The 15726-nt window shown below is 42.2% G+C and overlaps 1 protein-coding gene across 1 annotated transcript in view; it reads left to right on the top strand.

Annotated features, from left to right (window-relative positions):
• The window catches only part of ZMAT5 (zinc finger matrin-type 5), an 84260-nt gene extending 68800 nt beyond the window's left edge, over nucleotides 1-15460 (top strand). Inside the window, exons 4-5 of the mRNA XM_077297001.1 lie at nucleotides 4774-4876; nucleotides 14840-15460. Coding sequence (XP_077153116.1) covers nucleotides 4774-4876; nucleotides 14840-14969 — 233 coding nt within the window. The 3' untranslated portion in view covers nucleotides 14970-15460. The remainder of the gene's footprint in view (nucleotides 1-4773; nucleotides 4877-14839) is intronic.
• The last annotated feature ends 266 nt before the right edge of the window (nucleotides 15461-15726 follow it).

The following is a 15726-nucleotide window of genomic DNA, read 5'->3' as shown; positions in this document are numbered from 1 at the left end:
CCAAGGAGAGACATGCCCACAGGCCGACCCAAATCACAAATGTTCCTCATCATAGAGACAGACTATGTTTCGGGGCTGCCTGTGGACATGTCTCTTCTTGGTTTCTATGGCTTAGAGCAGGAAGATAAGACTACCTACTGTACAGTCCCACCCCGGAGTGCGGGCATATCATTAGCTGAAAATTTCTAGCACTGATTTATACAAGCATCACAAAATGGATTTCTTCACCCCAGGTGTCATTTTAATCTGTGTAACAGCGCCAACTTAACAATGCCTGTAGTTTACTTAGAAAAATCCTGCTGACCGGTTCACTTTAACTTCCAATCCCTTCAGTAAACCCCCAGCCCATATTTAAAAATCAGCGTTCATGTATCATTAATAAGAAGGGTGATAACTAGTGATGAGCACATATACTCGTTACTCGAGATTTCTCGAGCATGCTCGGGGGTCCTCCCAAGTATTTTTTTTTAGTGCTCGGAGTTTTAGTTTTTCTTGCCGCAGCTGAATGATTTACAGCTATTAGCCAGGCTGAGTACCTGTGGGGATTCCCTAGCAACCAGGCAACCCCCACATGTACTTATGCTGGCTAACAGATGTAAATCATTCAGCTGTGGCAAGAAAAACTAAATCTCTGAGCACTAAAAAAATACTCGGAGGACCCCCGAGCGTGCTCGGGAAATCTAGAGTACCGAGTATATTCGCTCATCACTAGTGATAACGTGAAGAAAAGTTCCAGTTCCACTCACTTGGGTGTCAGTAGAGGCTGTGTAGGGAAAGTGATAATTTTTCTTTTCGGATGTCACTTACAGCTTTTCCTCTATCATTTAGAGACCCAAAACCAAGATGTGAAACTTTTCATGTTGCTTCTTGACCTTAAATGAGTGATTTACCCCAAATATCTCAGCTGGGATATTGACCCTTGTATCATTTGAATGCCAAGATTCTGAAATTAAGCTCTAGCCATAATATTCTAATTGCAGATAGTGTTTTAAGGGAATCTTTCAGCCGTTATTTGCCATGTTATCAGAGAGCACCATGATGTAGAGGCTGGGAGCCTGAATGCCAGCAAATTGTCACTTACTAGACTGTGTTTTTGTTTCAATAAAATCCGTGTTTTATCCTCGGGAAAATATCATTAGAGGACAAGGTGTCTCGTGCTTCTTGGTCCAGCCATGCTCTCACCATAGACTGGCTGCTTTGCACACTGTATATTGACAGAAAGCTGTTAATGAGTTGTGTGGATGGAGTTATATAGAGCTCAGCATAACTGCTGCACCCAGTAAACTAAGTGATACGTCTCTGGAATCAGGGTCTCTGTCCCTGCATCATGCTGTAGTCAGTTTACGTGGCAAAAACCTGCTGACAGATTCCCATTAAAATCTTGACTTCTTGAGTCCTCCCTCCAGTATTTGATAAGTGTCCATCCTTTGTCCACTGCAGTTAAACACTTACATCATAACTCAGCAGTGAGTAGTAATGCTACTGCAGTGTGAGCAATCATTTTAAATAGTTGTAATGTAAAAAACACCCCTGATTCACATAGGTAATTTTTTTTTTTTTTTACCTGTGCAAAAGTCGAAACATTATTTATCCTGTACTGTAAATACTGTAAATAAAAATGCCTTTAACTCACCTTTTCAAAATAATGAAAAAAAAGTTATCTAAAAAGTTTTATGTTCTCCAACATGATACCGATTAAAACCTGAAGTTTTTGCTTTTTAAAAAAGTTTATTTTTAAAACTAGATGGTGGCCCGATTCTAACGCATCGGGTATTCTAGAATATGTATGTATGTATGTATGTATGTATGTATATAGCAGCCACATAGTATATAGCACAGGCCTCGTAGTATGTATGAGCCATGTAGTATATAGCAGACAAATACTACGTGGCCTGTGCTATATACTATGTGGCCGCTACATGCATGCATGCATACATACATGCATACATACATGCATGCATACATGCATACATACATGCATGCATACATGCATACATACATGCATGCATACATGCATGCATACATGCATACATGCATGCATACATGCATGCATACATGCATACATACATGCATACATACATACATACACCCGATGCGTTAATACAGGCCACGCAGTATATAACACAGCCCACGTACTATATAACACAGCCCACGCAGTATATAGCAGCCACGCAGTATCTAACACAGGCGACGTAGTATATAACACAGGCCATGCAGTATATAACACAGGGCACGTAGTATATAGCACAGCCCACGCAGTATATAGCAGCCACGCAGTATATAAGACAGGCGACGTAGTATATAGCACAGGCCACGCAGTATTTAGCAGTGTGGGCACCATATCCCTGTTTAAAAAAAATAAAATAAAATAAAAAATAGTTACATACTCACACGCCGGGATCCAGTGCGCGGCTGCCGCCATCTTCCATTCCCAGGATGCATTGCGAAATTACCCAGATGACTTGGCAGTCTCGCGAGACCGCGAAGTGTTCTGGGTAATTTCGCAATGCATCTCTGGGAACAGAAGCTGGCGGCAGGCGCGAGCGCATCGCCGAACGACGGAAAGTGAGAATAGCAGGTTTTTTGTTTTTTTTATTTTTAACATTAGATCTTTTTACAATTGATGCTGCATAGGCAGCATCAATAGTAAAAAGTTGGAGACACACAGGGTTAATAGCGGCAGTAACGGAGTGCGTTACCCGTGGCATAACGCGGTCCGTTACCGCTGGCATTAACCCTGTGTGAGCGCTGACTGGAGGGGAGTATGGAGCTGGCGCCGGGCACTGACTGCAGGGGAGTAGGGAGGGACTAATCGGACTGTGCCCGTCGCTGATTGGTCGCGGCAGCCATGACAGGCAGCTGGCGAGACCAATCAGCGATGCGGGATTTCCATGACAGAAGTTGCCGACAGAAAGACGGAAGTACCCCTTAGACAAATATATATATATATATATATATATATATATATATATATATATATATATATATATATATATATATATATATATATCTATCTCTCTCTAGATGGTTGCCCGATTCGAACGCATCCGGTATTCTAGAATGTGTATGTCCACGTAGTATATTGCACAGCCCATGTAGTATATTGCCCAGCTACGTAGTATATTACCCAGCCTCGTAGTATATTGCCTAGTTCCATTGTATATTGCCCAGTGATGTAGTATATTGCCAAGTTACATTGTATATTGCCCAGTGACGTAGTATACAGCAGAGCCACATAGTATATTGCCCAGTAACGTAGTATACAGCACAGAGCCATGTAGTATATTGCCCAGCTATGTAGTATATTGCCCAGCCACGTATGACACAGGTTAAAAAAAATAAAAAATAAACATATACTCACCTTCCGCAGGCGCGTTGTCGCTCTGTCGCCTGTGTGGGGTGCAGGCGGCATCTTCCGGTTCCAGGGTGTGATGACGTCACGGTCACGTGACCGTGACGTCGCGGCAGGTCCTCGTCGTGCAGGACTTGTGATAACGTCGCGGTCACATGACCGTGACGTCATGGCAGGTCCTTCTGCCAGACCATCCTTGCCACCGGAACGTGCCGGTTGCATCGCGAGGAGCGGGAAAGGCGGCGTAGGTGAGTATATAATCGTTTTTTATTATTTTTAACATTAGATGTTTTTACTATTGGCGCTGTGTCAGTAGTAAAAAAAACTTGGTCACACATGGTTAATAGCAGCGGTAACGGAGTGCGTTACCCGCGTCATAACGCGGTCCGTTACCGCCGGCATTAACCCTGTGTGAGCGGAGGGGAGTATGCGGGCGCCGGGCAGTGAGTGCGGGGAGTAAGGAGCGGCCATTTTCTTCCGGACTGTGCGCGTCGCTGATTGGTCGCGGCAGCCATGACAGGCAGCTGGCGAGACCAATCAGCGAACGAATAACCGTTACAGACAGAAGGACAGACGGAAGTGACCCTTAGACAATTATATAGTAGATAGATTAGCGAAGCTTAAGACTTTTGTGATATTGGCGCAATGGTACTAACCTACAGAATGAAGTTACATGGTCATTTTCACTGATTAAGGAGCACTAAAAATGGTGGACTATATAAATGGTGGAGTTCAAAACTACAGCTCATCTGACAAAAAGAAAAAAAAAAAAGCCCTCAAATGGTAAAACAATAGAAAAATTAAAAACGTATCATTCTTGGGAAAACTGAAATGGAAGAAAAAAAAAAAGAAAACATACAAATGAAAAATGGCCCAGCAGGAAGGGAGCCAAGTCTAACTTGGCTGGTGCTATTGAAAGTAGTTGACATTTATCTTCTCCTCATTTCGGACAATTCTCACTTGTATTCCTATCTTTAGCCGCATTTGTAAATATTATGCAAAATCCAGGAAGTACTCATGTATAAATTAGAGAGAACCCTCCAGTATTCATGATTTATTAGCCTCGTGTTTTTTTAATTATGATGTAAGGGGAGCAGAGAGCTTTTTTTCTTCTTATCCAGCGGATATTGTGCTTGGGGTGATAATTACATCTGTTTATGAAAAATGGAACGGCGTCTTAAGATTTTGCAGTCAGATATCTAAGGTGGCACTTAGTAGTATATTTATTTCACTGCTTTCAGCATACACTGCACGTAGCATGGTTGCTGCTGACCTATTCTGAAATGTAGTAATTCTGCGACTTTACAATGTACAGCCCGTGGTCTTCCACACGGTGGACCAAGCACTGGCTTTGTGGATCATCAATGAATGGTAAAAAGTAGACTTTGAGTTTTATAGTCCTTTGTATATGCTTTGTATAGCAGAGAGAAGAGCGAAAGAAGAACTAAGTAAGCAGATTCCTCCTTCTAATGTAGAGTCTTGGTTGGAAGAGAGAGCGAAGAGGGAAAGCACACGCAGTGACAGGTAAGCACAGCAGGGGGAGCTACGCTTCAGCCATTGTATTCTACATGCCGATTTCTACCACTACACATATTAGCAGGTCACTTTCAGGTGTTCTCTGCATCTTAAGAGCACAGAATAGGCTCCTAAGATGTGGCACTGGTAATATGTGTCTCTGTCCATGCCTCAAACTTCAATCTCAGGTGTAGTGTGGCTGACATGTGGCTCACTTTACATTGATTTTAGGACTTGAGCTATAAGCTCTGCTGCATTTATCCACAGCATGACTTTGTATAAATGTATTCAAAGACAGGGTCGGCTCCAGGTTTTTATGGGCCCTGGGCGAAAATCTCAGTGGGCCCCTTTAACACATACCATGATTCATGATGCACAGATACAGCAGGTAAATATAGGAATAGTACAATGCTACTTACATTACATGAGTGATATCTATTGTAAATTCTACAATTTCATACAGCAGAAGGGATTTATGCAAGTTAACCCCTTATGTGCCAATTCAGGCAGGCAGGGGCTCACGCACACACCTGGTGAGCCCCTGCCTGCCTGCTCATACAAGTACTATGTTATGCCTCTGAGTTTAATCTCTCTATACTGGTCATCTACCTGTATATATTTGGCACATTGCATACAACACCCAGTTTGTTTGACTGGTGAACTCTTTTTATAGGACAGGCTTTACCACTTCCATCTCTGTATTTTTCTTTGGCTAATTTTTCTTGATGAGTTATACAAATATGTCTACATTGTGGGAATTTATTGCCTTACCGGTTTCCGTGCGTCCTTTTGCACCCAGTTCTGTGTGGAATTGTCCCATGTTTTCCCATACCTGTTTATTTGCATTGTGTATAATAAAGTTTTTACATTTTTAGACTTGCAATGAACCTTTCAGTCGTTTTTGGTGTCTCCCCCCTCCTGTCTCTGTTTGATGACTACAGTAGTCCATATTGTTGTCCAATACTTATGTCAGCAAAAGTTTGGTTTTACATTCTAGAAATATGAATATACATTTATATTCCTAATATGCTGATTCGTGCATGAGTTCCCTTTATTAAAGTAAAAGTTATATAGAATATCACTGATCAGGCGCTTGTGCTTATTTAAAAACAAAAAAACCTGCCCATCCATCAAAAAAAAAAAAAAAGTTTCTGTAATGGATTTCATCTTGTAGCTACTGTAAAACTACAAGTCCCATCATGCCCCGGCATCCGCTTGCTCTGAGGGAATGCTGAGAGTTGTAGTTTTGCAGCAGTCTCCGAGCCTCTGGCTGCAGACTCAATTCTATTAGAAGTAAATAGTCAATACATTAAAAGCAAAGCCACAATAAAGAGGAATTAAAATTCCCCCAAAATTCAAGAATAAATACAGCAAAAAAAGGGCAACAGTACCTGCTCATGTCTCAGAATGAATGCAGCAAACTCATATAATAATGATTGCAACAACAGATGCAATATACTGATGAGACAACCATTCACAGCCTGCCAGTTCATGGAGGGGGTGACTGCTTAGTATTAAAGTTACACGCAATAAATAACTTGTTTATGGCTCTGGTCACACACAGGTAGTGCACAGTGTCTGGCTTACAGCCTATTGGTGACGAAGTAAATGGTCCCATAAGGCCTCATAAGATACATGGCTACTCTGCACAGCAGGGGCTACCATACACATATATCACTATGCCGGGTAACTCGCCATGTAATTCTCCACCAGCTCCGAGCTGATGATCTTCATTTCAGGCGGCTCCTCCATGGTGGCCAGTGCGAATGGAAAATGATCACAGCTCCACCCGGTCCGTTGCGCTCTTTGGCTGCTGGAGCCGCCATGTTTACTTACGCACCAATCACAGTTCAACAAACTTTATTGACATGTCAACAAGATAACAGCATCGGTAGGCTTCGCTGCACACAGGAGGCTATACATGTGCACCACAGTATATAACCTGACTGTGCATGTATGTATATGTGTATATATGTGTGTATGTATATGTGTATATATATATATACATACACTCACCGGCCACTTTATTAGGTACACCATGCTAGTAACGGGTTGGACCCCTTTTGCCTTCAGAACTGCCTCAATTCTTCGTGGCATAGATTCAACAAGGTGCTGGAAGCATTCCTCAGAGATTTTGGTCCATATTGACATGATGGCATCACACAGTTGCCGCAGATTTGTCGGCTGCACATCCCAAAGATGCTCCATACAAGGCAGGATGGATCCATGCTTTCATGTTGTTTACGCCAAATTCTGACCCTACCATCCGAATGTCGCAGCAGAAATCGAGACTCATCAGACCAAGCAACGTTTTTCCAATCTTCTACTGTCCAATTTCGATGAGCTTGTGCAAATTGTAGCCTCAGTTTCCTGTTCTTAGTTGAAAGGAATGGTACCCGGTGTGGTCTTCTGCTGCTGTAGCCCATCTGCCTCAAAGTTCGACGCACTGTGCATTCAGAGATGCTCTTAGGCCTACCTTGGTTGTAACGGGTGGCGATTTGAGTCACTGTTGCCTTTCTATCAGCTCGAACCAGTCTGCCCATTCTCCTCTGACCTCTGGCATCAACAAGGCATTTCCGCCCACAGAACTGCCGCTCACTGGATTTTTTTTCTTTTTCGGGCCATTCTCTGTAAACCCTAGAGATGGTTGTGCGTGAAAATCCCAGTAGATCAGCAGTTTCTGAAATACTCAGACCAGCCCTTCTGGCACCAACAACCATGCCACGTTCAAAGGCACTCAAATCACCTTTCTTCCCCATACTGATGCTCGGTTTGAACTGCAGGAGATTGTCTTGACCATGTCTACATGCCTAAATGCACTGAGTTGCCGCCATGTGATTGGCTGATTAGAAATTAAGTGGTAACAAGAAGTTGGACAGGTGTACCTAATAAAGTGGCCAGTGAGTGTGTGTGTGTGTATATATATATATATATAATTTTTTTTTATTTATTTTTTTTTTGTGTGTGTGGAAAATGTATATATATTTTTGTTATATCATACAAAAAGAGTGTGTATGTGTAAAGTATATATTCTTTAGTTGGTCGTGCTATTGGTGTATTTACTCCATTGATTGATCGTGGATAGTCAATATAATTCACTTATTGTTGCTTGCTGGCCTTGCTTTCAGTAGCTGCGCTTTTTCTATTGGATTTGCTCAGGAGACTGTTTCACTGGTTTCCAGTTGACACGGCTTGAGAATGTCAATTTTCGACTCCAGGAGTTTTCAGGCTTATGGCCGTTAAATGAATAACAATTGAAGAGCAATTGGTTCCAGTCTAGATGGCATGCATGGTACAACTTGACTGCAGACACAAAAACAGAGCACAGGCTCCCATTATTCTTAGTCGTCTCTCTGCTAGATTTCTATCAGGCTAAATGGAAGTGTTCAGCAAAAATGCCCCAAAATAATCTTGAGTAGTAATTTATTTGCAAATTCCAGGATTTCCTCTTTTAGGAAGTAAAACCATTTCCTGCTTCTTGTGCTTTCTAACAGTGAATTGGCAAGCAGGTGCTGTTCTGCCCTGAAATCCAGACTGTAAAGTGCTCATTGACTGTTCCGTGGCCCATAGCCAGTCTAAGATTCGCACAGATTGAAACACTATCCATGCTGTTGTCACATATCTGTCTTCCCCTATGATTTTCTTTGACAGGAGCACAGTAAAGTGCAGTTGTGTGATTGATTGATTCTTTGAGTCACAAATGCAGGTACTTGACACACTGGGTAAAGAGCTGCAGGCTTAACATGCATATCCATGGATACATAAAGCATCTGCTCCCAGTTTTCAACTGACATCAATGCTTAGAGTGTAAAACAGAATATATTTGAAGTCGCAGGACAGGATTGCAATCACACAATTTTTTTTATTTTTCAGCTCAGCATGAATTTCTGTGCTAGTTTCTCCATAAATAGGTGACATTTTTAATGTTTCATTGAAATTCAGATTTTTTTTTAATTTTTTTTTTTTTTTAAAGGAAAAATCTAATGATTGAGAGACACACTGATTTTTCATGCTGCTGAGAAAGACCAGACCTGTTAGGTCCCCTAACTGCCCCAATGGCTACTACAGTGGTATTGGTACAGCTCTGTCTTTTGTGTAATTTACTGATGCTGCAGTGTTTGAAGACTTTTAGATTTTAATGTGCAGCATTATAAAAGGTAATAAAGCACGTCTAGCCCCGTGGCCATCACTTCCCCTGGACTAGTCCAGCCCCAGATCTTGTAATCACACCTCCATGGGGGCGATTGTTTCTATGTAACAGTACTGACACCCTGCCAGTTCAGTCTGGCTTCATTACTGTATTTGACGTTGCAGATTGACGTTGATTTTTGAAATGCTAACAATTTAGTAAGTTACATAAAATACATGATCAAATTACAGAAATCTGCACCCATACCGCAGTAATGGCAATTGGGGACATTTAGGGACGTGACTGGCTCCCTTTTTAAAAGGACATTTCAAATGTGGCATATAGTACAGTATATTGCAAGTGAGTTCAGTTTAGAGAACTCCATTTACACGCTGTGTAAATTATAGAACATGCTGCAGTTTTCCAAATATACCATACTCTCCTCTGCTATAATGGAGCGTTTTTTTTTATTCTTATATGTACGGTAATGCTACAAAAAAATACTCCATTAATACAAGTTGGACTGAGTTATTTTACTTGTTTTTTGCCTTTTTAAATAGAGCATCAGAAGTCAGGTTCCATCAATGGGCATCATGTATCAGACATTGGCTGTATGATTTCATCCAGATATGTTTGACTCTGAAATACTGCAGCATTTCAGAGAATAATGTAGCTGCTGGGGACTGAGCCACACAGGAGGCTTGTCAGACAGGTAGGTCCCCGCTGGCTTCTCCCCTCCTGCTGACTGGTTTATCACGGCATGCTTGTATGAGGAAAGACCTATCCTTCAAGGTTAGAATCGCCTGTCCAATAAGTCTCCCATGCAGCTCTGTCGCTGGCAACTATTGAACGATATTTTTTTCTCTAGCTGAAGGTTTTCAGAGTTAAACATATATGGCTGAAATCATGCACCAACTGTCTAAAAACATGCTACCTGTGGATCAGGTTGCATGCATCAGCTGTCCGGTTACGTTTAAGGGGTTTTCCACTTAAAGAAAAGTGGATCCCAAATGCTTTTATATAAAGAGCAGAGCCTTGATTTCAGTTCCGACTCTCTACGGTGCCCCTGATTTCAGTGTTTTGGCTGCAGTGGTGACATTATGTTCATAGTGTGCATCAATACTACAGCCAATTGCTGAGCTCAGCAACTCTTCCGATATAGACAGCACGAGGCACCGAGCTTCGTGATTGCATTCAGTGGGGATGTGCACGGTCAACATGACGTCACAACTAAACACTGCCAAAACACTGAGACCAGAGCCGCAGAAAACAGTAATGGTTGGACCCACGGGACGAGTACGGTTAGTATTCTCCTATGTTTGTATATAGTGTTTGGAGTCTTCTTTCTTGAAGTGGAAAACCCCTTTAAAGGGAACCTGTGACGTCATTTGTAGCATCTGAACTGTCCCTAGGGCATTGTGTGTGATGCAATGTGCATCACTAACACGTTATTTCCATTTAAATCTCTGTACTCCTTATTAAAACCACTTTCCATAGTTATATCTTACCTGCTCTTTTAGTCATAGGGGTGTGCTTCATTGTGTTCAGTCAGGGTTGTCCCCACCCACGCAGTTTTTACTTATGTCCTGTGTTTTTTGCCGATGTCACTGTATATCTCGCTCTTGCCCAGTTTGTGCTGCCGCGCTTGCATAGTGTGTATTGGGGGAGCTGTGCTTGCGCAGTATGTAACTGGGGAGCAGCACTTGCGCATTGTATATCGGCGAGCCGCGCATGCTGCATGACTGGCAGCACTTTAGATGCTACAAATGACGTGACAGGTTTCCTTTAAGTGTAGTAGTATTTGAGTAGTTGCATATAAATGATGGTAGCCATTTTTATAAGCTTAACAAGAATACACTTCATACTTTAGGACACATTTCTTTTAAGTACATAATGCAGTACAAGCAAGTCTAGAAACATGAAGGTATTGCTATTCTGCATTGGGGAGGCCCTGCTGGATAATTCTTCATAATAGGCATTCATTTTGACTCTTTAGTTAGTTTTTTGGCGTTATGTACTTATCGTCCAACCTCTTTCTAGTATCCTTCATTGAGGGCACAGAAGACCATACTTGCACGCTGATGCCGCCAGGAGCCTTGCACTAAATATTACAACTAAGGAAAAAAGTCAGCTCCTCCCCGGCAGGCTACACCCACCTACTGACAACCAAGCTATTCAGTTAGTAAGAAAAGCAGCAGGAGAAATAGAAAAGACAAATATTTATTAATATATATATATATATATATATATATATATATATATATATATATATATATACATACACACACACACACACACACACACACACACACACACACACACACACACACACACACACACACACACACACACTCGGTTTTTCCAAAGCGTTTGATACCGTGCCGCACAAGAGGTTGGTACACAAAATGAGAATGCTTGGTCTGGGGGAAAATGTGTGTAAATGGGTTAGTAACTGGCTTAGTGATAGAAAGCAGAGGGTGGTTATAAATGGTATAGTCTCTAACTGGGTCGCTGTGACCAGTGGGGTACCGCAGGGGTCGGTATTGGGACCTGTTCTCTTCAACATATTCATTAATGATCTGGTAGAAGGTTTACACAGTAAAATATTGATATTTGCAGATGATACAAAACTATGTAAAGCAGTTAATACAAGAGAAGATAGTATTCTGCTACAGATGGATCTGGATAAGTTGAAAACTTGGGCTGAAAGGTGGCAGATGAGGTTTAACAATGATAAATGTAAGGTTATACACATGGGAAGAAGGAATCAATATCACCATTACACACTGAACGGGAAACCACTGGGTAAATCTGACAGGGAGAAGGACTTGGGGATCCTAGTTAATGATAAACTTACCTGGAGCAACCAGTGCCAGGCAGCAGCTGCCAAGGCAAACAGGATCAGGGGTTCATTAAAAGAGGTCTGGATACACATGATGAGAGCATTTATACTGCCTCTGTACAAATCCCTAGTTAGACCGCACATGGAGTACTGTGTCCAGTTTTGGGCACCGGTGCTCAGGAAGGATATAATGGAACTAGAGAGAGTACAAAGGAGGGCAACAAAATTAATTAACGGATGGGAGAACTACAATACCCAGATAGATTAGCGAAATTAGGATTATTTAGTCTAGAAAAAAGACGACTGAGGGGCGATCTAATAACCATGTATAAGTATATAAGGGGACAATACAAATATCTCGCTGAGGATCTGTTTATACCAAGGAAGGTGACGGGCACAAGGGGGCATTCTTTGCGTCTGGAGGAGAGAAGGTTTTTCCACCAACATAGAAGAGGATTCTTTACTGTTAGGGCAGTGAGAATCTGGAATTGCTTGCCTGAGGAGGTGGTGATGGCGAACTCAGTCGAGGGGTTCAAGAGAGGCCTGGATGTCTTCCTGGAGCAGAACAATATTGTATCATACAATTATTAGGTTCTGTAGAAGGACGTAGATCTGGGGATTTATTATGATGGAATATAGGCTGAACTGGACGGACAAATGTCTTTTTTCGGCCTTACTAACTGTTACTATGTTACACACACACACACACACACACACACACACACACACACACACACACACACACACACACACACACACACACTCTGGATGCTGTGTCCCCAATGAAGGCTATGAGAGATTTTTGTAAGTACAAAAATCCTTTTTCTTAGTCGCTCTTCATTGGGGGACATAAGAGACCATGAAATATCCCAAAGCAGTTTCCAAGGTGAGAAATGGGTATAAATGTGTAAGGCATTGCCTTTAGCAGCTTTCTACCCAGACTTGTATCTACCAGGACAAAGGTAGGAATCGTGTTTTTGATAAAGTGTGACTAGAGGACCATATGGCAGCTCTACAAAGCTGCAAAGCTTTAGGCTAGGTTCACATTGCGTTAGGGCAATCCGTTTAGCGCTAGCGCTAGCGGATTGCGCTAACGCAATGTTTATTTAGGGGCCGTGTTTGGGGTCGCGTTAGCGTCCCCACTCTCGCAGATCCCCGATCTGCGAGAACGGGGAACGGACCTCGGGCGCGCCGCGGACGCTGCAAGCAGCGTCCGAGGCGCGTCACAGAAGAACGGCACATCACTAGCGCGAGCCGAAAAAGGCACGCGCTAGTGATGCGCTGCAGGAGAAATTGACATTGCTGTCAATGGGCACGCTAACGGCCCCGTTGCACGGCGTTAATTGCGACATTTTCGCCGTGCAACGCTGTCCGTTAGCGTGCACACATTAACGCAATGTGAACCCAGCCTTATGGTGAAGGGTTTAGGAGGCCACCACAATCCTGAGTGGACTGAGCCTTCAACCCTGTCGGGGGCACTTTCTTTTTGACTTTATAATTATAACCCACCAGGATGACAGAACAAATCCAGCGGGCAATGGTTGCCTTGGATGCAGAAAGACCAAACAGTGTAAGGATTTCTCCACAGTATTAGGAGAAGAACAAGCACTTTGTTAAGGTGGAAGGAATGAAGGCAACACCACCTTGTCCAGGTGAAGGACAAGAAAAGGAGATTGGCAGGACAGGGCGCTAGTTCAAATACTCGCCTGATAGAAGTGATGGTGTTCAGGAACACATCTTCCGGGAAAGCCAGAGTGGGGAAATGCTGTAGATTGGTTCAAAGGGAAAGCGCTGCAAAGCGCTGAGAACAAGATTAAGGTTCCAGAGATCCAAAGGACGCTGGTAAGGAGGAACCGAGTGAGCCACACACTAAAGAAATGTCTTAACTTGCGGTTTGGAAGAAAAGATTGACAAATAGTAAGACGGGGATGGGGAAACGTTGCTGGAAAGGTCAAGGGGAGACCCCCCCCCCCCCACACACACACACACACACACACACACCCTGAAGAATGGAAGCTGGATTCTTCTAAGGGATCATGTTTAGTTTTTATAATCTCCCAGATGATCCTAGTTTTTGGCTTGGTCTTCAGTTCGGTATTCGCTTCTCTGGGGAGCGAGGAGGCGGGGGAAGAAAGGCAAGGTACAGTTCGCACCATCTGCATCCGTACTTAACTCTGATTGTATTAGTATAAATAATCCTACTATCCTGGACAAGAAAGGATGCAGACTGACCCCTGGCAAACTGTTCTCTCTGTCATTTAGGAAATCAGGGTAGCCCAGCCTGCTCTGTTACCCTTTCTGTGGGAGCAATGAAGAAGATTAAGAAAAATTAAGAATAAAAATAATAAACATATTTTTGGCAGAAATTTGTGTGGGGCTCCAGACTCGTGTTTGCCTCCTAGTGACACAAAGCTTAACTGAATACCTTGGTTGTCAGTAGGCCGTTTAGCCTGCTGGGGAGGAATCAACTTTTTTCTTAGCCATAATTGTTAGTGTCTGCCTCCTGGCTAAAGCATCGTACACCCTTGGCCTCCTGTGTCCCCCCAGTGAAGCAATCAATAGAGAAACCTGTTTACAAGACTACTTCAACTTTGTTAGAGGCATTTTAGTATAGCATAGAATAAGAATACATTTAAAGGTTCATTGGACTGAAATCCCTGTACCATTTTACATCTGATCATCCCCAGTGGATTTTATTTTAATTGAAATGGGACAAAACAGCCAATTAGATCATTGAATCATTCACAGTGGCACTTAGTAGATAATATGTGAAGGGAATCATGTATGTTATGCACGCAAAGAATATGATAGGAACTAGGTTCTTGTAGTCATTTCTCCCACAGAATTATGATAGTTGGTTTTTTTTTTCAGTTGGGTAAAATGGTTTCATTTTGTTTAAAGCAAATAGTTTTAGAATTGTACAGATTATTGTTTTTTTTAAATCAATGACTATTGCAATAGTGAATCTAGATTTCACAATTTACACCTTTTCTCTTTACAGTGCCTCTGTAGCTGAGTGTCCCGTTTACCATTTACCACCAGGTTGGCCTCCACTTTGTGAACTGCCTCCATCACTCCATCCTCCAACAGCTGCAGACAGGGATCACCCGGGAGTCCTTGAATGGGGCTAATTCAGAGGATCTGGAAAGGGAACCTGTCGGCACATTTTTATATCTGGAAGTAGTTACTATGTAGACTCCTGTCTCCTAATAAAAATACCTTTTTTGTTCAGATCTGATGTGACCGTGATAAAACATCTATCTAGCATTCATATGTAAATTGGGCTACAAGTGCACTGAGGATGTGTGATGGCATTTAGACTGCTTCTTCCAAGTGCGCTGACATAATCCCTGTACACTTCCAGTCTATCTTATAAAGTGCAATATGCGAAATCTGCACACGTCAATTCTGTGAATGGAACTTTGAGCATCGATTTGAGCATGCTGTGGTTAATTACCTTTTTGTCCCTTATAGTGGAGTTGTTTGAATGAAAGTTATTACTGTCAATTGTCACATTGAATACCTGTCTATTGTCTATGAATGTATTTGTTTCAATTCAGAAATGTTATATTCTTTACTGTTGATTGGCAAAAAATAAAACCTTATACCTTTTCATACTAAAGCTTGTTGCTCCCGCACTTTTGAATATAATGATCAGACATGGTCAAAACAATTTACAATTTTGCCATTTTCAGCCTTCGTTACATGATCATACGTTGGTGGACTCTTAAGTTTTAGGTTCTTACTTTTTAAATGGAGTGTTTGGATATCAGACATACAAGATATGCATTTATTGACATCAGTAGAAATGATCACTGTTAATTTTATGCTCCCATGGGTACACTGCAGATTTTCCAAAGTTAATTTGCATGCAGAAATGCCACTGCT

The sequence above is a fragment of the Ranitomeya variabilis genome, chromosome 1, assembly GCF_051348905.1.
Source record: "Ranitomeya variabilis isolate aRanVar5 chromosome 1, aRanVar5.hap1, whole genome shotgun sequence".
Lineage (NCBI taxonomy): Eukaryota > Metazoa > Chordata > Amphibia > Anura > Dendrobatidae > Ranitomeya > Ranitomeya variabilis.
This window is presented reverse-complemented; position numbering and strand designations above follow the sequence as displayed.